This window comes from Brachycentrus maculatus, unplaced genomic scaffold (genome assembly GCF_059751285.1).
Source record: "Brachycentrus maculatus isolate JH-2025_06_01 unplaced genomic scaffold, ASM5975128v1 h1tg000596l, whole genome shotgun sequence".
Taxonomy (NCBI): domain Eukaryota; kingdom Metazoa; phylum Arthropoda; class Insecta; order Trichoptera; family Brachycentridae; genus Brachycentrus; species Brachycentrus maculatus.
The window spans coordinates 93,967-119,787 of NW_028281336.1; the positions used below are offsets into that span (position 1 = coordinate 93,967).

The 25,821-nt window shown below is 30.2% G+C and overlaps 1 protein-coding gene across 1 annotated transcript in view; it reads left to right on the forward strand.

The window, feature by feature from the left end:
• Positions 1-23,113, forward strand: part of LOC148301180 (head-specific guanylate cyclase-like) — a gene marked incomplete at its 5' end in the record, with an annotated part of 55,430 nt that extends 32,317 nt beyond the window's left edge. The window contains 5 exons of the mRNA XM_088273691.1: positions 5,085-5,223; positions 16,177-16,343; positions 19,372-19,515; positions 21,578-21,732; positions 22,915-23,113. Coding sequence (XP_088129817.1) covers positions 5,085-5,223; positions 16,177-16,343; positions 19,372-19,515; positions 21,578-21,732; positions 22,915-23,113 — 804 coding nt within the window. The remainder of the gene's footprint in view (positions 1-5,084; positions 5,224-16,176; positions 16,344-19,371; positions 19,516-21,577; positions 21,733-22,914) is intronic.
• Positions 23,114-25,821: the final 2,708 nt, after the last annotated feature.

Below are 25,821 nucleotides of genomic sequence, written 5' to 3' on the forward strand. Positions count from 1 at the left end.
GCATTTACGGGGCTTACGACCGTCATAGGCTGGTTTAAGTGATCACTTTACACACGTGTAACATTCACCAATTCTACCCATTATTGACAACCACACTACTCAAATTCTTGGAAGTTCTATATATATGAACCAATTTAGAAACTTTGTTCTTGAATCACTAGAACTTCACTAGAGACATCTATTGGTGAGATGTAAAGAAGCTTTTTTACTAAGCAGAAACTCTTATATTAGTATGTGAGATCCGAATCCTGGATTATAATCACACACATGAGAAACGCCAGAAAATACCATTTTCATTTTTATTATTAAGCTTATAATTTGACCAGATAATTTATTTACAACATTTTGAGTGTGTCCAAATACTTGTTCACAAAATCTGGATTACCTCCAATTACAGGAGTTATTTTCATATTATTTTTTGACATCTCATCAAAGATGAAGAAGAATATGGAAGTGATCACTTTACACGTGTGTAAAGTGATCACTTAAACCAGCCTATGACGGTCGTAAGCCCCGTAAATGCCCAGACTTCCATATTCTTCTTCATCTTTGATGAGATGTCAAAAAATAATATCTTATTTTATATTATCCACTGACACTTCGTGATGGAATTGCATTTTTAATATATTATTAGATTAAAACCAATATTTTTAGCTTTTCCACTATATTTTTTTTTGACCAGCGACCGGGTTTCGTCATTACCGACATCATCAGACCAGTCTGATAAATAAAGTGGAAAAACTAAAAATATTGGTTTTAATCTAATAATATGTGAATTATCATTTCTATCGTGAGAATGAACGGACAAAATTTGTATGTATTTTGATAATTTTTCTTTTATCATGAACTCATCATGAATTTTCAAAATCATGAATTTTCTTTTATCATTATCTTTTTTTTAAATATAATCATATTCGTACAAATCTAGATTTGAAAGCATATTGAATGAATATTGTCTTATAAAAGCATGATACAAGGCAAATACTGTTTCTATCATTTATTGAAAATTTTCAAGGATTAAACAAGAAACCTCGAAGCGAGCAAACATTTATTAAAATTACATCTGTTTAACTGAACACGTAAAATATTACGTTTTTCTGAAGAGTTAACACGAAAAGGTAACGCTGGAGTAAAAATATCTGAAATATTACGTTTTTAATTAAACTAAAAGCAAGAGCGAAAAAAGTTTTCCAGTAATGTTAGAAAAATATTGTTTTATACCTGACGTTTGAGTTTTTTACCAAAATTAATTTTTGTACAAATGTAATTTTGGAGATTAAAGTTATGAAATACTGTCTTAAATGTTATATATCATATATTAATGTAAAAACAAATACATAAAAAAATTTTTGAATTTCATTAAAATTTATTATTGTTTTAAAATCACTGTTCCAGCAGGAGAACAAATATTTAATTGTCCGATTACGGTTTTGTAGTTAGTAAAAAAGGTATGTTGGGATGGTTTGGGCATGTAAAACGAATGAGTGAAGAAAGAATAGTAAAACAAATTTATCAGTCAAATATAGTTGGTAATAGAAGCAGTGTAAGGTTAGGGAAAATGAAGTATGTCAAATACTTGAAAGCGGTCACGTTAGTTTTAATTAAGTAATTTTTTTTAAAACACAGATTAGTGTGGCGTTCTATTTTCTCTCAGCACCCTATCATATTTAGGGATGGATATATACTGATATAGAGTAGATATCCATCCTTGAAGATGACAAGGTAAAAAACGCCTGAGAAAAAAATACTAAAATGAAAAGTGATTAAAAACAATGTTGTACTTTTATCATATAACGTTTCTTTAATTATTTGTTTTTTTCTATGCCAATAAAACAATAAATGCTTTAAATAAGGAAAATTAAAGATTTACGACGTTTTCTTTTTTTTAAATGGACATTTTTATTAATTTATAAGTTATAGCTACTTACATTTCTGAATATATTTTCTTTTCGATATATTCTGTATTCTGTACAACTTTTGCATCTCAAAGAATGTGCCGTAGACGTGTTTCACCAAGTAGAAAGCTCTTTGTTTAACGTAGATGCAGATAAAACTACTCCAATGGGAATTATATGCAGCGTACGAGTATCTGATTGTACAACATTTATACTAGATGGAACTTTAAAATGTTACATGTAAAATATTATTACAGGGAATCGTATTGTTGCATTACAATATATTTTTACAAACTCTAAAGCGTATGATGCAACCAGGAGCAAGCATTATAATAGAGACCAAAAAGCAGTGCCTACTATACTTTACTCGCATACCATATAGAAACTCAACCAGTACCTAACATAATCTTTTTGGGAGTACAATAATTGAAGTCCGACTTTTTCGGGAGAGCGGGGTTCTTTTTACATGAAAATAAGCATTTAAGAGTTACGAAATCTATTATTATGTACGAGTAGATAGAAATTATATTATATTAAGATTCCTCACACGATGGACGATCAAGTTAATTCAGCAGCAGGCACCTCGGTGAAAACTATAGAAGAGGTACTGCTTCCAGTCAAGAGTTACAAACATCAGTAATGAGAAATAAGACGGAGAAGAAGAAATTATGTACAAAGGTTTAAAACATAAAATAAAATCACTATCTCAAGGTTTTATTTTATGACAAAATTACAAACAAATATCCACAGATCAAATGTATTTGTTTTACTGTACAATTTTATGCTATAGATGAGTTCTTATGGCATAAAATTGTACAGTAAAACAAATACATTTGATTGTAACTCATACTGTACATAGCCTGGGATATTTAACCCGAGGTATCAAAAAGGGTTTTGGACATCAACCCTTATTTTTTTCACTAATTGGCCATTTTAGAATTGGGATTTGGGCAAATGGGCAGTCCTCGCAGCATCACGTTTCATACACAATCAATTCGGCAATTAAATTTATACAGTATTCGGTCGACGAAATATTTATAGAACTTTTCGCTGGGGTCGGCCATTGAAATTGTTAATCCAATTACAGTGTTCGTAGTTAATGAATTCAACTTGTTTTAATTCGTTAAGGGATGGTATGTATTTTGTCACGTGACACGCCAACTGCCAGTCAAACTGACGCACAATTTATAATAATATCCCAGCTTTTTAATGTCGTGTAATTTATTAGAGGAGTTCATGTTTAGCTGTGAATTGTCCAGGAAATTTCGTTCATTAAAGTAATTACAGAAAAGGGTTATTTTTTTCATTTTCGGTCAATGACAAATAGAATTGGTCAGGTAATTATGGAGGGTATTCTTAAAGGATAGTGTTTAAACACGCAACTTAATAAAATAAAAATCTTCCTCCCTTTCTTATTTCTTCCATAACTTAAAATTAGAACACAGATTTAGAAACCGTTTTGTGTTTTTGGACTAACGAAATAGGTTTCCTATATTTAAGACCCAAAACTACTCTTTCTTCCTTTACTAATCTTCCATCACAATATTTTATGTAACAAAATACCTTGTAAATAAATTAATGTACCTTCAAATTATAAATTAATGTAGAGTTAATATATTTTTTTAAAATTTTATTTCGTTAATACCGATATTTCTTCAAATCTATTGTAACAAGTGTTTTCATGGATTCCGGATCATTTTCAAACACGCATAATATAGGATGTTCGAAAATGATGGAATGCATCTAGATACTTATCACAATAAAATTTCAGAAACAGTGGTATTTAAAACGTAATATTTCAGTTTAAAATGCCTTAATATTACCACAAAGTGACTGCCAAATAATAAATAAATATATCTTTTCTTTCAATAAAAAAAAACACTTGTATATTATCACTTTTGAGTATTTTAATGTAAACAAAGCTTATTTTAAGAACAAATGTAGTTCTCGAAATTAGTCATGTGTACATTAAAGTAGTTTTAGAATTATATATTTTTTATATTAAAATTGAATAATAATACATATTTTTAGGACATCCTGTATTTAAATCGCTAATATAGAAACTTATAGTAACCGCACTGTTACTGAGTGGAAAACATTATTATGTGTTAGTAGATTTTCAAGCAAAATGATAAAATATTATAAATTTATTCTTTTGCACATAACCGCAATTTCCAACAACAGACGTAATAATAACCCTCACAATAATATAAAAGGCGGATTCGTGTTCAACATAATTGTTTTGAAATAAATTTTCAAATATTATTTTAAAACATAGTATTTTGCATATGAAGCAACATTTTGTGTTTTTATGTTTTAATAAAAATACTTTCTGCAGTAAAATTATTGATGGCTTCTTCGAAAAATATTAAAGTATTTTTAAATTAACCCTTTTCTACCGATAAAAGTTATCGTATAAAATACTTGTATGTGGCCACTTTTAAGTTGATTTATATAAAAAAAACACACAATCTGTATTTTGACCTGAGGACAAGAAAGTAGTATGTAGTTTTTAAACTACTCATATTTACACAAACAAACTCAAAAGTCATCTAACAAGTTTTTTGATTTTATATATAAATCAAAAAGTTATGTTGAATAAAATAGGTTTAGTGGGAACAACTCACTAACCCAGTTTTCAAAACGCATTATAAACAAATGAATTTACACATAAAATAGACACATTAAAAAAAAACTAGATTTACGCTGCATACAATGCTGTGGCTCCGTCTTTATAAAAAGATAAGAAAGATATAAGAAATCACACATTTGTTATATTTTTCATTTCACTGTGATTGTATAATAATGGATTTTTTTTTTTAAATCAGTATAATACAATAGGAAACTTTGGCAAAATGCTAAGTAATAGCAGCTGTCAATAAACACACTATCCCCCATAGCAATTAGCAATGTTTACGCGTGTTGCTGTAACGTTCAATCGATGGCGTTGCCATTGTTGTCTTTAAAAAACATTTTTTATGTGTCAAAGGTAAACGAGTTTACAGGTATAAAGGTGTGCATGAGTATCCAAATGCAACGTTGTATCATAATTTCAAAACAATCTGTACTTACGGGATTACTACGATACTTTGTTTACGAAATTCAAAACTTCAAACGAAAAATTTCATTGATTTAAATTATTTTGTGTTAGAGATCATCATTTTTTAAACATTTGTGCTGTTGTTTTAGGATGGTCTGAGAAGAAGAATGGACAAACTAAAGAACTCGATAGAAGAGGCAAACCAAGCGGTAGACAAAGAGAGAGAAAAGAACGTCAGTCTTCTACATCTAATATTCCCACCAGATATTGCGAAACGGCTTTGGCTGGGTAAGTCGAAAGATAATTAAAATTATATTAAAATGTAAGTCGAACAATCAACTTTTATTTTCGAACATTGTTAAACCTAAAAAAGGATTAAAAAAACATATGATATTATGCAGGTTTATACTTCTATACATCTACAAGCTTTATGAAATTTTCCGTTAACTTCAAAATTTTAATTACACTAAGTTCTGTCACTGAGATCGTGTACATAGTAAGCCGATATTCATATCGTGATGTGTCCCAATTTTCAAATAATTTGTCTTGGACATGAGCTTTGATCTTTCCCTTTTCCCCTTTTCCTCCCTTCCCGTCCCTCTTCCAGGTGTTTACATATATTAAATTACATTTGTGAACTTTTTTAAATGGAATGTCACAAATACCTGTTTTTTGTTACTTATTAACGTAAATGTTTTTATGTAACTTTTCTGTAAATTTTTCAAAAAAAAAATCAAATTAAAATTAAATAAATGTTTTTAGTAAACGTTTTGGTAAAATGTGAGTTTTCTTACCGCCGTACATTTTACGATAGTTACGTATTAAGGTACATTGAAACAAATCCTGTGGTCTAGGGTTAAAACATCTCTCCAGTGCAAATCTGTTTTTGATTATACTGTCTAGTCGACCCAATTACGCCACATTTGCTAGTTACAATACCGAGTTGCTGACATTTGAAATATTTACTACCGTAATTATTTTGGTCTATGCAAAATCGTTATTATATGTTGAATGTGTGTATGGGGATTCCGCTGCATCTCTTGTTATTAAATTCCATTTGGTAAGTTACTTTATGACTTGCGAATGTGTTCCCGTGGGAATCGCTATTCCTAGTTTCTGAGATAAAGATTCTAATCCCTTGATAAATTCTATGAAAACCAGGGCCAAAGTATGACATTGTATGTACATAATAAAATAATAACTATGTAATTTTTCCACGTGAATTTTATTTGACCAGCAACTGGATTTCGTCGTAACCGACATCACCAATCTGATGATATCGGTTACAACGAAACCCAGATGATAGTCACATAAAATTTATGTGGAAAAAACATAGTTGTTATTTATTCTGTGAAGTGCAGTTCCACCAAGAAATGTCAGTACAAAATTTAAATCTAATATTGTATGTATATTTATACATGTAGGTATGTATTTAAGTGAAGCATGGAGTAGGCAAAAAAAAGATGAGTTAAAAAGTAGATGAATGCAGTCAAAATGCCATATTTCAGACGAATTAAAGATGATTTTTTTAATATCTTACATAATATAGACTAGGGAGAATACTTGTATTAACAGGGCTTATAACTTGTCATAGATATTGATTATATATTTAGGAATTCCAAAAATTGGAGTAGTGTGGTTGTTAATCATGATTGTAGAATGGTGAATGTTGCACGTGTGTAAAGTGATCACTTAACTACCCTATGACAGTACATAAATCCTGCAAATACCCAAACGTTCATATTTTGGTACATTACATATATTGTGATAAAAAAATGAAAGAATACACTGGTCTATAAGTAATACAATATGTTATTAAGTTAAACCAATTTTGTCCGCCTCCGTAGTGTAATGGTCAGCACGTTCGGTTGCCGTTCTGGTGGTCCCGGGTTCGATTCCAAAGAGGGAGGGGTTAATAAATATAAGTTATGTATTAATTTTTAAATCAAACACACATTTTTTGAGTCTACTTAGTTGTATCTTATTAACAAAAACATATAAAAAACTAATATTGTAACAATTGTTTTGCCTAATTATGACATTTTCAAACGAATGGAATGCCATTCGTTGGAAAATGCCATAACTAGGCGAAATTATTTTCACAATTTAAATTTTTTATGTGTTTTTGTTAATAAAATACAACTTAGTAGACTCAAAAATCTGTGTTTGATTAAAAAATTAACACATAAAAATTAATACGTAAATTCAAATGGAATTCTACAATAAATAAATAAAAATTATTGGTTTCCTCTAACATTTCCCTAGACTGGTACCTGAACCGAAGTTCTGATCACCTTTCCTCCACGTATTTACGATCAAGATAAAACTGCGTTTATATGACGCAGTGCCCCATGCACCATTGGGGTATGGAATTGGGGTTTGAAGAAGAGACGATTAACCTAGTGAATTGTAAAATAACAAAAGTTAAATTGTGACCGCTTTGATAAGCTACCAAAATATTTCCGCTGCTAACTAATAATTCGGGTCGATTACCGATAATTTCCTTAGAATACTCTCTGCCCGTTTCAAAGGAAACGCGTGACCTGTCCTATGAGTGTAATAATACGATTACCCCCGATGCAAAACGCCTCACCCGGCATTTAATGCGAAAATCAAACAAATTTGCGATTTGATTATTATTGAATTATGTTTCCTGGTACCAGTTTTGTCAAATGACACTATGTGAGTAGTGATACGTTGTTGTTTTTAATTATGAAATAATATATATTTATCGACATGTATCTTCTTTCTGGGTCCATTCCAACTAATAATTTTTGTAGACTGTTGGGGTCAGCTTAGCAGTGAATAATCGCTGTACAAAACGTAGTAAACAATAGCAAATATGAAAAACAAAACATAAAAAAGTATAAATATATTTTAAAATATTACTAGTTTTAATCGCATCTTTTAAAATTACGACTAACATACAAATAAACTAAAGAAATCCAGAGAAAATTTATGCATTATGGATTTTCAATAAAAGTCAGTATGATGAACGTTACACAAATGTTAGAAGTGATAATTTAAGACAGCTAAATGCCAGGTCGTAAGCCCTGGGATGCTCGGGCTTCCATCTTCTTTCATAAAAAAAACATAATTCATCTGAAATTGAGATACCTGTACATTTCAATGTATCCTTATTAATTTATTACTTGAACTTAGATAACATGTCTAAAAAAAATATCCTAGTTTACTTTATTTTGTTGGAAGGCTGTATTTGTAAAATTTACCCTCAAAGCGCTTCCGATTTCTCAAAACTGCCCTTTTAGATATTCAGGTCGTGTTTTGGGATTCTTAATACTCGTACGACAAGGTCCTCTCATCCTGCAGGAAACCGACTTCAGTGTTCAAATAATAATCAAATCATTAATTTCATTGAACCAGTAAGAATAGGGATGATAAGCAGGAAGGATTCAATACAAAAATAATATCACGTATTGTTTCGATCATAATAAAAAAATTGGCACAGCACATTTTTTACACGGCATGTAAGTACGTTTACAATATGCACCATTAAATATCGTTGATTTTAATTTTTGACATCTCATCAAAGATGAAGAAGAATATGGAAGTCTGGGCATTTACGGGGCTTACGACCGTCATAGGCTGGTTTAAGTGATCACTTTACACACGTGTAACATTCACCAATTCTACCCATTATTGACAACCACACTACTCAAATTCTTGGAAGTTCTATATATATGAACTAATTTAGAAACCTTGTTCATGAATCACTAAAACTTCACTAGAGACATCTATTGGTGAGATGTAAAGAAGCTTTTTATTAAGCAGAAACTAATATAAGAGTTTCTGCTTAATAAAAAGCTTCTTTACATCTCACCAATAGATGTCTCTAGTGAAGTTTTAGTGATTCATGAACAAGGTTTCTAAATTGGTTCATATATATAGAACTTCCAAGAATTTGAGTAGTGTGGTTGTCAATAATGGGTAGAATTGGTGAATGTTACACGTGTGTAAAGTGATCACTCAAACCAGCCTATGACGGTCGTAAGCCCCGTAAATGCCCAGACTTCCATATTCTTCTTCATCTTTGATGAGATGTCAAAAAATAATAAGTATATGCCCCATTAAATATCGTTGTATCCCTTAAATTATTACTACACATGTTAAAACTATAACTTTAGTATCTAGAATTGTAAGGCTATATAAGGACCGTCAGTCCATTTAATCTTCACATTCATTTGAAAATGCCATAACTAGGCGAAACAATTGTAACAATATTAATTTTTATGTGTTTTTTAACAATAAAATAAAAATTATCAAAGAAAACACTTGTTCTTTTACCACCACAGTTTATTTATGACAGTTAATTTCAGAAGCTAAGCTTCCATCTTCAAGTCTAAATGTAAACTAAAACTTTAGACCTGAAAATGAAAGTTGAACTTCTGAAACTACTTGCCATAAATAAACACAAGTGGAAAAAACTAGTGTTTTCCTTAATAATTTCAACATGTCTTACCACAAAGTAAATGCCGAAACAACATATAAAAAAATAAATAGTCAGTAGACTCAAAAAATCTATGTTTTATTTAACAATTAATATATAAGCATTATATTATTATTTTTTGACCGCATGTTCAAATAATGTTCACTTAGTAATCCCATTTTGGTAATACCAGCTCTCCCACTTTGGTTGAACAAAGGCTCCATGTTAGTTTTTCCAATTATCACTGAAGGGTATCAGGTTTGCATAGTCTGAAATATGCGATCACGATGACTCTAAAATTCTATGACTGCGAAATGATTCGGCGCTTTATGGGTCATGTTTTCCACTTACGGAGATATGAACGTGTAAAGTAGGGACATTGTGAAATTTTCGTTTGAAATTTTAACGTTTTATAAATGAAACGAATAGCAAAAACAGCGCTAGCACTTGAAATTTTAACAGAGTATTCGGTTGTGATTTTAACATTTTAAAAATAAATTCATCTAGCATTGAAATGATATTTGAATTACATACAGTATAATTAATAAACTCCTCACAATAAAACACTTATAATCTTTTTTAAATGAAATGAAACATGAATTTGTTTTCATTTTATTGATAATTATAATTATATAATATTTATGGCAGTGTCATCTGTTGTTATTAACACCATACAAGCAATACTAACATTGCGCATTACTCATGGCGGGCAGCGTGCTTCTAGACAGCTGCTGCCGTACAGCACTATTAGTGTTTTATTGCATTGTTTTATCACAGATATTTAATAATTCCATTGCTTCACAAGCATTGTGAAATCAAATATATTTCAATTATGTACTTCCTGTTTTCTTTCTTTTTCATTTGAGCAAACTAAGCCTCAGCAAAACGTAGCCAGGTACAGCCAGTCTTTGAATAATGATGTTTTGAAAAAATACTAAACGCGCAAACATGACTATTCCGATAAAATTACAAATACACTTTAAAGTTTTTCAAAATCTACAAATGAACATAATATTAAACACGAACATAAAATAAATTAGTATTTGTTTTCCAAAAAATGCTTAAATTGTAATAAAAGTTTAAGTAAATGTCATTTATATGAGGTTAAAATATATTTTGTCTTCTTTCTCTCATTCAAAATTTTATTTTTGTATAAATGTCAGACCGTAAGAATTTTATTTTAATGTCCTGATAATGGAATGCTTATTCCGAAATCGTTAGTCACGAATTAGTGTTTATGAAAGTGGTTTTACACAAAGTGCACGATGAATGATAGGAGAGTGTTGAAGTTTAAATGATTTAGGAAAATATATATATTTTACAATTTTTTTGCGATAAATAACAATTAAGTTTGGTGATTTAAAAACATACTTCACATTTAGTTGGTCTAATCGGTAAATATGTCTTAATAAGGATAACAAAAAAAATAGTCTTGACTTCCATCTTAAATGTAGTATTCGAATAAAGTTCCTGAGAGATCTAATTCCACTCCTTTATTTCGACCTCTTGAGCTTTAAATGGATGAAGCTTTGTAATTACAGCCGATAAATAATTAACAGTGTTGTTTAATTTCATTAACAAATTACTTTTCCTATTAAAGCATCCGAAAATTTTAAGGGATGATTAATAATTGGGTAATATTTTTACAATTTCAAAAATATCTGTTTTCCGCTGTATAATTATATATTTTTCACCTTCTCTACAATGAATAATTTTTATAATTCGTAGTACAGTACTTAAAAGGTAGTACCTTATCAACGCTTTATGCTAAAATGATCATACTGGGTCTTATTTAAATCTAATTTAAGGAATTTTCTTTAACGTTATGTACAGGTTCAGGATTGATAGAAACGACGAAATTATGAGATAGAATAAGAAATTCTGGATATTTGCAGGGCCCATTTAGGTAAGGTTTATCAGGAAAATATTTAAAAAAAAAAACATGAATTTCATTAACACTTTAAAAAAATAGTTTCAACCATTATCTCCTTTATCTCAAGCTTTATACGTACTTTCAGTATGGAAATCTTATCGTAAGCTTTATTTTAATATGTAAATTTGACTACAAAATTCAGTCACATCTCGTAAACGAATATCGAAGTTAAGGGTGGAGTTAAGATAAAGGTTGTAGTACGTTAATCGTTAATCGGAAGAAAGATAAAAGTTCAAGAACGTTAATGAGAAGATTATTTCGGGTAATATTGATTGTTTCTAAGTTATCGTGCTACGAAAATGGTGATTAAATTTAAGGACTCGACATTATGGGGTTGTTTCTCACTCTCAGTGTGTAGATTAGCAAAGCTTTATTACTTAACTTAACCAAATAGGTAGTAAAAGATATATATAGTATATACATGCATATATATATATATATATATATATATATATATATATATATATATATATATATATATATATATATATATATATATATATATATAAATATATATTATATATATATATATATATATAAATATATATTATATATATATATATATATATATATATATATATATATATATATATATATATATATATATATATATATATATATATATATATATATATATATATATATATATATATATATATATATATATATATATATATATATATATATATATATATATATATATATATATACACTTATCACTATTTAGCTGAGATGCTGCCGAGAGCTCACATATTAAAGAACGTGTCTATTATAGGATATATTGTATGTACATGTTCAAGAACTCACACGTAATACTAAGTATGAATGTTGAATGCAATTGAAACATATGTAAATGCAACTTCCGTTATTTAAGTAGTGTGGCTGTCATATGGAGAATGTTAAATGTTACACGTGTTTAAAGTGATTTCTCAAACTAACTAATGATAGGACTTAAGCTATGTAAAATTTTTCTTCATTTATGTTGAATCAATATAAATAACTCCTAAGTACACGAATCCAGATTCGTGAACAAAGGTTTGGACACACTGAAAAAAATGTGAATAAATTGTATGCTTAACTCCAACCACATGTATCAGGGTAGCATGAGTTTGAAGAAGGAGAGATAAAATGATATAAGAACCCCTTTTCTGACTCGGCACGATATGTAGTCGCACGAAAAGATTAAAAGTGTGTAATCCGAGACGTGACGAAGTAATCATGTGGCGACTTAATAAATCAAACAACGAAAGTAACAGGAAAGCATGAAAACAAACGGGATTTAAGTTTTAATAATGCACGTTTATATGGGCTCGCACGTGAAGCGCTTTCTCGGTTTAAAATCACGAAGTGATTTTCCACGAAATTCACTTGTATTATCACTTTAAAACATGATATTACTGCTTGTCTCCTGGGATTATCACGTATTTAGACCGACTTAAGGGAGCCTTGGAGATAAACAATTGAAAGACGATGTTGATTTTAAGAGATGCTTTGCTCACCTGAATCTCTTTTTAACAAAAGCATTAAAAATGTCATAAGTTTTAGAAAAATGCTTTCAAGGAAATGATAAGTTTTTAACGATATTTTGAGTAATATCCATAAAAAAAATTATATAAATACTTCCGACGTATAACGTATTGTTTGCATGCTGGTGTAGTGATAGTCCTGACGAAAAAACGGGTACGTCTCGAAACCGATAGAATAAAATCTCAGTGAATGCTTATATACTTTTTCTTAATAAAACACTTATAATAACCCAATTAATGGATTTTATTTTATTAAACACAACTGGTTTCGATAACTAACAGATGTTTTCAAATAAAGGTGAAAATTAAACAAAAAAAGTTAATTAAAGTTATCATTTTTATGTAAAGATGAAAACATCTGTTGGTTTTCGAAACTAGTCGTGTTCAATAAAATAAAACCAATTAAGTGGTTTCTTACAAGTGTTTAATTTTTTTTTAATAATCAATATGTTTTTCCACAAAGTTAATGCCGAATCAATAATTAATGTAATTTATGTATAATTTTTGACATCTCATCAAAGATGAAGAAGAATATGGAAGTCTGGGCATTTACAGGGCTGACGACCGTCATAGGCTGGTTTAAGTGATCACTTTACACACGTGTAACATTCACCAATTCTACCCATTATTGACAACCACACTACTCAAATTCTTGGAAGTTCTATGTATATGAACCAATTTAGAAACCTTGTTCTTGAATCACATCTTGAGAGACATCTATTGGTGAGATGTAAAGAAGCTTTTTATAAAGCAGAAACTCTTATATTAGTATGTGAGATCCGAATCCTGGATTATAATCACACACATGAGAAACGCCAGAAAATACCATTTTCAGACTTCCATATTCTTCTTCATCTTTGATGAGATGTCAAAAAATTATATGAAAATAACTCCTGTAATTGGAGATAATCCAGATTTTGTGAACAAGTATTTGGACACACTCAAAATGTTGTAAGTAATTTATGTATGTAATACATTACTACCACTTCGTTTTAAAAAAATATGGTGATATACGATTTTAATACCCCACAGTATTAATCTGAATCTAGTGACATCTCGTAATCACCTTCTGACATTTTCTCCAATGAGAGATCGATGTCAGATATATTTAACTCTTCCAGGTGAATGGTCTCGGTTTATTGCGGATTTTCGCTTCCATACAATTTGATATAAAATATAAGGTTATCCAATTCCATTTTTGAGATCTCTAGTTCTGAAATAAGCCTATCACGGTACGCGATCAATTTTTCTACTTTCCAATGTTTAATATTGAAAAGTCCTGAATGGAGAAATACTAATACATCGAGTGAAAGAAATATTTTCACCATTGCACTGTGAAATAAACATATCAATAAAACAACGCTAAAAAACAGTACCATTTGTATATTTGTAATTGATATGATTTTGAAAAATAATCATACAATCTGCAACGTACTTATCTGTAACGCTTTGAAAAAAAGGAATAAAAGTCATGGTTATTTATTTATAAATTAAACAAAATAACAGTTTGGTACTACAAATAATATTTTTGTGTCAAGTTTTACTTGATAAATACCACTTTTTCTTAAATCTATTATGACACGTGTTTCGATACACTTCAATTCTACTGGAAAAGATAATACCAGAGATACGAAAACGAAGATCAAATGGTAATGGAATATTTCACCAGGATTAAACCCCCTGCCATAAATCAAAAAGTGATGAAATTTTCACACAAAAACAATGAACTGTGTTGGACTGGTCAAGAATTTTGCCAGACATAAACTTTATTGAAAATCTATCGGCAATTTATAAGAATCGGCTCTTCAAAATTGATTGCACTACAGTGGGAAAGCTCATTTTATCCATTCAGGTATGGTTTTGAGACGAAAAAATGGCATCCACGTGTCAAAACCTTATATAGTAGATGCCAAGAAGAGTAAAATAATTTATTGAGTCCAAATGAGATCATATTAGATAAGAGATATAAAATGCAAGAAAAAAAGTTTCGTTTCAATTAATCTGTTTGATACTGTATATTGTTAATGTTTCTTGAATTTATGATTCTATGGTTCTTTGGTTCTGTGTAGGGTTGGAATTATTCTCTACGCTATTGAGATCGTAGCACATCCGAAGGAACAGTTGAGTGGTGGGCGTAGTTATAGTATAGGGAGGTTAAGAAATCTTCAATTAAAATATTAAACTTTGGTAAAAAATAAAAGAATTTTTATCACATAATAGATGATGGTTAGATGCTTGTATTTATCGTATATATAGAGTATTTTTACTAGAATTTTCACTTATAATTTGCATGAATTTAAAGCAACTTTAAACGTAAAGATTGAACCCACTCACAAGTAGGAATAAGCTGTAAAACTTGAAGCCTAAGTAGAAACATTTTAAGCGATATTGCAAAAGCCGTATCTAGATTTCAAAGTCACTTGAAAGACAAATGAATTTAAAAAGAGGATCCATATAACCGGTAGGGATGCAAATAAAACGTATGAAAATACCTTTAAAAAAAGGCTGATCCTATGCAAAATAAGGAAATTATGAGAAAAGGCGTATGTAATGCTTTATCTTTTCTGCCCATACATATGTGAAAGTTACCTGATGGTAATAGTTATATAAAACAAACAGAAAAACTAAACTTCTCAAAATCACGAACCGAATATGTTTACTTACGGTAACCCTGTACGAAGCCATCACCTCTACGTGTTACAGGGAAGTCGCTGCGAATAACGATGTACTCTTAGTACGTTACGTTATACGAATATGTCTATCTTAGTACGTTACGTTACGTTATACGAATATACCTATCAACTTACAATGATCTAAAGCAGGTAATTTGTGTGAAGAAGAAATAAATAATATTAATGATAATAAGTGAAAATGAACAATTTATTTGGAAAAAAAGATATGTTTTGTTTTATTATTATTTCATAAATTGATAATGAAATAATGAATTATTACAATGTTTTGCATATTGAAAGCATTGTTAAAAGCTTTGTAGTATAGTAATATAACACTCTATAAAAATGGTATTACACAAAGTGAACAATGAATGATAAGGAGAGTGTTAATTATTACAATGCATTCAATAATAATATTTTTATTTTTTTATGATTTTTATGTTTTTTATGTTAATATGTATTAAATAACAATATATTGTTGAATCTAAAAAAATTTTGTGGTTAGGTCCGGAATAATCGGCTGGTGATAAAGAAATGCATGAATGTGGAAGAGGCTAATATTTTTTGCAAAGATAGATTAGCATGACGTTCAATTCTCTCTGCCTACCCCTGCGGGAAAGTAGTGCAATTTTTTTAATGGATTTGTATTTTTATTTTTAACAGGTGAAACAATCGAAGCCAAAACGCACGACAGGGTGACCATGCTGTTCAGTGACATCGTTGGATTCACCTCAATTTGTTCCACAACCACTCCAATGATGGTCATCAACATGCTAGAAGATTTATATAGTGTATTTGATGTCTTCTGTGGACAGTTGGATGTATATAAGGTAATTTTTATCAATATATATTTTTTGGTTTAGTTAAAAAATTAATAAAAAAATTTAATTGCTGAATTTAGTTTTACTTGGTAAATACATTCATATATTTTCTTTAATGTGTTTGCAGATACTTTGTGGTACATTTCGTGAACTTTATAAAATCAAACAACTTTGTTTTAACCACTTTTTTTATTATGAGTAGACTTTAACCTACCGGTTTCAACAAGAACCTTGTCATCATCAGAGTTTATTAAATTCTGAAGCATTAAAAATATTAAAATACTCATAATTTATTATGTAGATTCCTTTACCAAAAACTAAATCCTAAATGTTAACATTTAGGATTTAAATTTTTGTTAGGGAATGTAATTAATTATATGTATTTTAATGTTTAAGAATTTAATAAACCCTGATGGTAACAAGGTTCTTGTTGAAACCAGTAGGTTAAAGTATACATATCATAAAAAAGTGGTAAAAACAAAGTTGTTTAATTTTACAATGTACAATTATATATTTCTAAAAATCTATTGTGACGCGTATTTCCATCCTTTAAACATCACTATCAAACACCGCATGTAAAACTTTGTCTAAATTTTAGAGTTGTGAAAAATTAAAAATATATATAAAGTAATAAACCTTTAATTAACAGCATGATAAAGACCAAAACCTTCTTAAACTGTCCATATTCCCTCTATTAAAAAAAGAAACAGCTTCTACCCTATCTTATTTTTCAATTTTCCAAGGGCATCATGCTGAAATTTATATTAAGTTTCAGTTTCATACACGGTGTTTGATAATGATACTAAATGCATCGAAACACGTGACATAAAAGATTTGGAGAAAAGTGGTATTTACCGAGTAAAATTAAAATTGCGAAGGTACCGTAGAACGGGGTTATTTGAGCTTTGATGTGTTACTTGAGCCCAGTACAAAAAAATATATTTAGATTGTGGTATCGATCGAATCATGGTATCGTGACTATAAGTGTCACCTGTCAGGGAAATAATGAATCATGTCGATACGTTCATTGTTGTAGACCAAATACAGATTTTATTTTTTTTTGTACTGGGCTCAAGTGACTAAGTTCAAGTAGCCCCGTTCTACGGTACTTTCATCCTTCTATTACCAACTCCATGCTTCCTCCTCATTACCCTAACTTATTCGTTCTACATTCAATAGTGGACTGTTATTAACACGTACTTTGACAGAAAATTTCGTATTTTATCGGTGTGATAGAACTGACTCTAATCAAATGTAATCACCGGGTTAGTTTCTCAAGGTTAATTATAGAAACGTGCGTGACACCTTAATTAAAAACTTCTGTCAAATTCATTACGTTTTCCTGACACATGGGTTGAATAATGATCGGAAAATCCTTTGTCTTCCTTTTGACACGGAATATACATTAATCACAACCTGAGGTAACATTTTTTCTTTACAAATTGTATTAATTATATCGAAAACAACAGTTTTATTTTACGCCCCTACATGGCAATAAGTAAAAAAGATGGGATTCATTTCTTAAGAGCAAGCATTTACTTCTTGATATCTGAATGTAGATGATTATGGAAGTCTGGGTATTTATAGGGCTTATGACCTGTCCGCCTCCGTAGTGTAATGGTCAGCACGCTCGGCTACCGTTCTGGAGGTCCCGGGTTCGATTTCCAGGGGGGGTCAAATAAATATAAGTGATTTTTTCACTATAATATTTATTCAATATTACCTTGGACTGGTACCTGAAGTGGAGGGCCGATCACCTTTCCTTCATGCGTAAACGATCAAGACAACACTGCATTTATATGAAACAGTGCCTTCTGCACCATTGGGGTGCGGATAAGGGTTTTAATAATTTTAATAATAAATGACCTGTTAACTGAAAACTTTATTTGATTGCGTGTTATATATTGTATTTTATTTTATTTGTTCGGGATTGTACAGCTTTACATTTAAAAAAATATAAAATAAAAAATAATTACTTTAACAATAATAAACATCACATTACATTTACAAAAATAGTTACGTTAATAAAAATAAAGCCAATTACACAATTCCACATTTATGTTATAATAACTATTGAAATATCAACTGACTGACGGTTGTAAGTCTCGTGAATACCCTAGACTTCTATATTCTTCTTCATCTATTGTATGTTGAAATGTCAAAAATAATATAAAAATTAGAAGAATATGGAAGTCTGGGCATTTACGGGGCTGACGACCGTCATAGGCTGGTTTAAGTGATCACTTTACACACGTGTAACATTCACCAATTCTACCCATTATTGACAACCACACTACTCAAATTCTTGGAAGTTCTGTACATATGAACCAATTTAGAAACCTTGTTCTTGAATCACTAGAACTCCACTAGAGACATCTATTGGTGAGATGTAAAGAAGCTTTTTACTAAGCAGAAACTCTTATATTAGTATGTGAGGTCCAAATCCTGGATTATAATCACACACATGAGAAACGCCAGAAAATACCATTTTCATTTTTATTATTTAAGCTTATAATTTGACCAGACCATTTATTTACAACATTTTGAGTGTGTCCAAATACTTGTTCACAAAATCTGGAATATCTCCTATTACAGGAGTTATTTTCATATTATTTTTTGACATCTCATCAAAGATGAAGAAGAATATGGAAGTCTGGGCATTTACGGGGCAGAAATTTTGCCCCGTAAATGCCCAGATTTCCATATTCTTCTTCATCTTTGATGAGATGTCAAAAAATAATATGAAAATAACTCCTGTAATAGGAGATAATCCAGATTTTGTGAACAAGTATTTGGACACACTCAAAATGTTGTATATAAAAATTAGATTTGTTACAATTTTTTTGATTAATTAATTAATTTAAAAAAATGAAAAGATGTTTTATTAATACTATTTAGTTAATTCATCCTATAATCTACATGACGAAAATGGCATTGATTTCATTTTTAACAGGAATAACTGAAAGGTTTTTTTAATATTTTAACTGATTTCAGTGTAAAATTTAAAATATTGGACTGAAAAATAAGTACTTTTCAGGTTGAAACTATTGGCGATGCTTATTGCGTTGCGAGTGGACTTCAAGGGAGTACAGACACCCATGCGCAGAGAATAGCCTGGATGGCGCTTCGTATGGTCGAAGTGTGTGCCGACCATCTCACCCACTTGGGAGACCCAATCAAGGTAATTTTTTTTGTTTGTTCAATATGGTTACAAAAAATCATTAGCTACATTTATCGACTTATAAAAAACTAATACTAGTTATGCTGTGCCTCTTCGAAAAAGAGACTAAGCTATGTGCTTGGAGAGGGACTTCAATATTCTCATTACATACTGATCTGTTCCGTGTGTCTGAAGGAGTTTTCCGAAGCGGAATTGTTCTACACCTTTAGCAATAGTTCTTGCATATTTTTGATTTTTGTATGTATTTAATGTATACGCTTTAATTTCTTAGTTTGTTATGTATATGTTGATTGGAAAAAAAAAACATTTTGAAATTAAAAATTGAATTCCTCCTTTTTCATTTATTTCAAAAATTAAAAATGAAACACAGTTTTTTTTCTTTGTATCATTTATATCTGTTATCATGAACAAAAAGTGTTATTATTTAAATATTTTCTATATTTTTTGATATCCGTAAAAAAATATTCCCAAATATTTGAAATTTTGTTGGAATTGCCTGGTGTTCCATTTTGAGGCTTATTGCTAAGAAGCATTTATGTATGTAGAAAAATATTTTCTAATCTACCAAAAACAAATAAGTAAGATTGATCAAAGTGTGACCCTTATAAAGTCATTTAAATTCAGAGGGGAGATATTGCCTTTATAAGTACATAAGTTTAAATGGAAAAAATAATTTTAATGTAATGTAAAATTTTATGGTAAAAGAAAAGATTTTTTTAAATGTTCTAACTCATGTAAACTTAGTACATGTTTCACCCTGATGATGACAAGGTACTTGTCGAAACCAATTGGAGAAATGTACCGATAAAAGTGGTATAAAACAAAGTAGTTTTACTTTTTTTTACAAAAATGTTAATAATATTAGTAAATAACCACTCACCGAGATTTTTATGTCTACCGGTTTCGACACGTACCCGTCTCTTTGTCAGGACAACCAGTACCACAGCATGCAAACAATACCACCTTTAACCACCACAGCACCATTTACACACTCAAAACTACACAAAATGTCAAACACATGCGATTTTTGGCCGACCGGAAGACCAACATGCACTATAGGTTTCAGCACAGACATGCGTTACAAGCCGAGGTTACAACATGCACTTAATGCTTTAAATACAAATAATATTGAGAATAAAGTAGTTTTATTTCGTAATGTTTAAACTTATGTTTTAGTTTGTACGATCAAAGAGTTAAGAGGGAAGAGGTTAAGAAACCAAAGAAGGGTGATTTGATGAATAGTTAGGTTAATATTATTTTTTGACATCTCATCAAAGATGAAGAAGAATATGGAAGTCTGGGCATTTACGGGGCTTACGACCGTCATAGGCTGGTTTAAGTGATCACTTTACACACGTGTAACATTCACCAATTCTACCCATTATTGACAACCACACTACTCAAATTCTTGGAAGTTCTATATATATGAACCAATTTAGAAACCTTTTTCATGAATCACTAGAACTTCACTAGAGACATCTATTGGTGAGATGTAAAGAAGCTTTTTATTAAGCAGAAACTCTTATATTAGTATGTGAGATCCGAATCCTGGATTATAATCACACACATGAGAAACGCCAGAAAATACCATTTTCATTTTTATTATTAAGCTTATAATTTGACCAGATAATTTATTTACAACAAACATTCATTCAAAGCTTCTTTACATCTCACCAATAGATGTCTCTAGTGAAGTTCTAGTGATTCATGAACAAGGTTTCTAAATTGGTTCATATATATAGAACTTCCAAGAATTTGAGTAGTGTGGTTGTCAATAATGGGTAGAATTGGTGAATGTTACCCGTGTGTAAAGTGATCACTTAAACCAGCCTATGACGGTCGTAAGCCCCGTAAATGCCCAGACTTCCATATTTTTCTTCATCTTTGATGAGATGTCAAAAAATAATATGAAAATAACTCCTGTAATTGGAGATAATCCAGATTTTGTGAACAAGTATTTGGACACACTCAAAATGTTGTAAATAGTTAGGTTTCCAAGAACGAATAATAATTAAATGTTTGTTGGAAAAGTTATTTATTCCATTAATATTTCTTTTCTCAGATGCGAATCGGACTTCACACAGGAACGGTATTGGCGGGGGTTGTAGGAAAAACCATGCTGAAATACTGCCTATTCGGGCACAATTGCACCCTCGCTAACAAATTCGAGTCCGGCTCTGAACCTCTCAAGATCAACGTCAGTCCTACTACATATGAGTAAGTGTGGGGTTTGTTTAATTAAAACTTATCTACAACTGTTCTACACATAATGAAAACTAAACGAGCTTTTAGTACTAAATGTGGTATAAATTATTTTGTGATGTTCGTATGGAAGTGCTTTGCCAAAAAGAAAATTAGAAGTGTAGATGTTTTAACTTTAATTTATTGTAGCGAGTGCTTTTAATGAAAATGTTTTGTAAAATTCGTATCGTATTTATTTTAAGTCACTAGTATGTCGTAGTCATACAGGAGAAAGTGACCAAGTGCATTGTTTTACAAAAACGTGATCATTGACTATTTGATATCTTACTAGCTTAATATTGCCCTGAAAAAATCCCAAAGGATTTTAAACTTGGAAGTATAATATATTGACTTGTTAAAAATGACTAACTGCATTGATGTTTATTTTGTTGCCAAGCAAAAGTGACTTAAATGGCCCTCCTGAACATTTTACGTTTTGTTAGTTGGTCAGTTTCTCCTGTACGACTACGATGTGTTTTTTTTTGGAATTCGAGTTCTTTGCGGTATATTGAATATTTATTCATCTTTATACACATACGTCAGAAAAAGCATTCAAGAAAATAGAATCTTTTCCGCTGACTTGATCTTTGATTGCTCTATATCCTGTATGAACTTACAAGTAAAATTAAAGAATTAAAATCACTTACCCAAGTTAATTCAATGCTACCTTAGAATTATTTTATTTTTATTTTTATTTTTTAAAAAAAGAGATAAACTTACTTGTTTTTATTATTTACACAAGTATTTCAATTTCCTACTATTTCTGTGAGCCTAAGTGGCTCATTATTAGAAATAGGTATCAATTTATCCTACCATATACCGGTTATTATCTCGGTTTTATCTCGGTTCGAACCCACTCTACAGTGGGTTTGAACCGAGAAACTCTTAAGACTTAACAGTCCGCGACACTAACCACGGGACTACAACCCGACACAAATACAAAAATTAAAAAAAATATAAAATTTCCTCTCCTCTCTTCCGTCTTTTTCCAGTCCTCTTTGAAAGTAAAAACATTTAGATTAATAATTGAATTAGAACAAGTACTTTACTATATATGTATGTTCCACATTTGTGTGTTTTGCTAATCTAATGTAATTGACTGGTAAAATTCTCCAGTAAATAAAAATTTAATTAATTAAAATCCTTTTTACTGTAAAGGTGGTTAATCAAGTCGCCAGGATTCGAAATGGAGGCTCGCGATCGCTCTTGTCTACCCGCTTCATTTCCGGAAGATATCCCCGGAACATGTCACTTCCTTAAGCGCTACCTGCATCCCGGAATGGACCCCAAGGCGTCCCAGGAAGAGCACATCACGCAGGCTCTGAAGGACTACGGTATCGGCCAGCCAAAGGAGTAGCGGTGAGAACGACGCCCGCATGAAGAGGCAAGGGCGTCTCAGATGAGTTTATTTAAGGCTTCAGCGCAGATAAAATACACGCAGACAAATCTGTCGGAAGACTCGTTAAGATCGCAGACAAAAGCGTTTATTTCTAATCTCGATTCCACCCGTTTATCCCAAGTCAAGCCCGCGCCGTTATCGAGGTTTCCGCTAAGACCTACCCTGTTAAGGGCAACGGCGTTAACGACCCCTCATTTGGACCCGCTGCGACAGGGATTTAAGGGGCTTAAGTGGAGTCCGAGATCTCGCAACAGAATTGGCCTTCTCGAAACAGATTTGTAGTACTGCAAATTGCGACCTAGATGAGAACCACTTAGAATTTACACGTCTTTGTCTTAATCTAACTTAGCACTTGATAATGCATGTTTTTGGATAAATTTTATTGCAATGATTTTTATCTGTATAGAAATGCATGTAAAAAATTATTTTTAATTAACATTTTACTTATTAAATACCACTATTTCTTAAAATCTACTGTGACACGTGTTTGAATTCATTCCGCATCATTTTCAAACACATTTTCAAAAACGGTGTTTGAAAATGATGCGGAATGCATCGAAACACGTGTCACAGTACATTTTAAGAAATAGTGGTATTAACTATGTAAAACATTAATTAAAAATGGATCGATTTTACCATTGAACCGATTAATGAAATTTAAAAAATGATGTGATTATTAAATACAACCATTTGATAATGTATGTTTTCAATCGATGTTTTTTGATGAAATTTCATTGCAATGATATATATTAGTACGGAAGTGTATGTAAACATCACAAAACTGTTATTGTTTTACGTAAAATTTCTTTATCGATGTGATTAATAAATGTTATCACTTGATTATGTTTTAATCGATGTTTTTTGATGAAATTTTATTGCAATGTTATTTATTTGTACAGAAATGTATTTAAACATCACAAAACTGTTGTCATTTCTCGTAAAATTTCTATGTCGACGTGATAAATAAATGTGAGCAATTGATAATTTTTGTTTTTTATCGATGTTTTTTGATGAAATTTTATTGTTTCATTGCATTGACATTTATTCGTATGCAAATGATGTAAACATCACAAAACTGTTATCATTTCTTATTAAATTTCTATAAATAAATGTTAGCACTTGATAATGTATGTTTTTTATCGATGTTTTTTTATGAAATTTTATTGTTTCATTACAATGACATTTATTGGTATGGAAATGATGTAAACATCACAAATCTGTTATCATTTCTTATAAAATCTCTTTTAATAAATGTTAGCACTTGATAATGTATATTTTTTATCGATGTTTTTTTATGAAATTTTATTGTTTCATTGTAATGACATTTATTCGTATGCAAATGATGTAAACATCACAAAACTGTTATCATTTCTTATAAAATCTCTTTTAATACATGTTAGCACTTGATAATGTATATTTTTTATCGACGTTTTTTTATGAAATTTTATTGTTTCATTGCAATGACATTTATTGGTATGGAAATGATGTAAACATCACAAAACTGTTATCATTTCTTATAAAATCTCTATTAATAAATGTTAGCACTTGATAATGTACGTTTTTTATCGATGTTTTTTGATGAAATTTCATTGCAATGATATTTATTCGTACATAAATGATGTAAACATAACAAAACTGTAATCACTCCTTGTAAAATCTCTTAGTCGATGTGATTTATAAATGTTGTATAGTTAAAACACTTTTCACGTAATTAGACACTAATAATAAGTAATTTTGAAAGTTTCACAAAAAAAGCTTTAATTGTCTTTCAATACTGTTTCAACATATTTAAATACTTAACTGTGTGTTAAAAGTTCGAAATATAAGCTTACTAACTATAGATGGAATTATTTGTTTAAACTTTTTTAAGTATATTGTTATACCTTCTAAAAATAAATAATGTAACGCGTATAGATTAGTTTGAAGATAATATTTATAAATTGGCATTAATTTATTATGAAAAATCTTTTACCATTTAAAAAAAAATATTGCATTGTAATATTAATATTTTTCACATGAAATCACTTAGATTTAAAATTGAGTCGTAATGACATGACAGTTCAAAATATTTTGAGTGTGTCCAAATATTTGTTCACAAATCTGAGTTTGTTCACTTAGATGTTTTATATTGACGTCTCAATATGGATTAGGAAGAATACGAAAATCTTAGTATTTACGGGGATAACGATCTGTCACCTGTCATAGGCTGGTTTAAGTTATTACTTTAAACGCATGTAATATACACCATTTAAACCATGATTGTCAACCACACAACTCATTGTTCGGAACTCGTATAAATACTCTTATTGACACATCATTTCACATGTTAGTTTTCGGCAACATCTATGATTGAGTTCGATTAACTTTTATTTATCAGAGATTATCATAAGGCTTTCTCAACTTAAGTAAAGATGGTGCTGAGAACTTACATGTGAAAGAATTTGTCAAATAAAGGATATATACAAGTTACGAAATTTGAGAAGTGTGGTTGTCCATGAGTAGAAAGGTGGTTATTACACGTGTGTAAAATGGTCACTTAAACCAGTCTTTGACAGGTCGCAAGCCAAGGAAATACTTAGACTTTCACTTTTTTTTACCTAAGCTGAGATGTTAATATTAAATGGCAGCAAGTATATTTGAATGATGAAAAAAACACTATGTAGGCA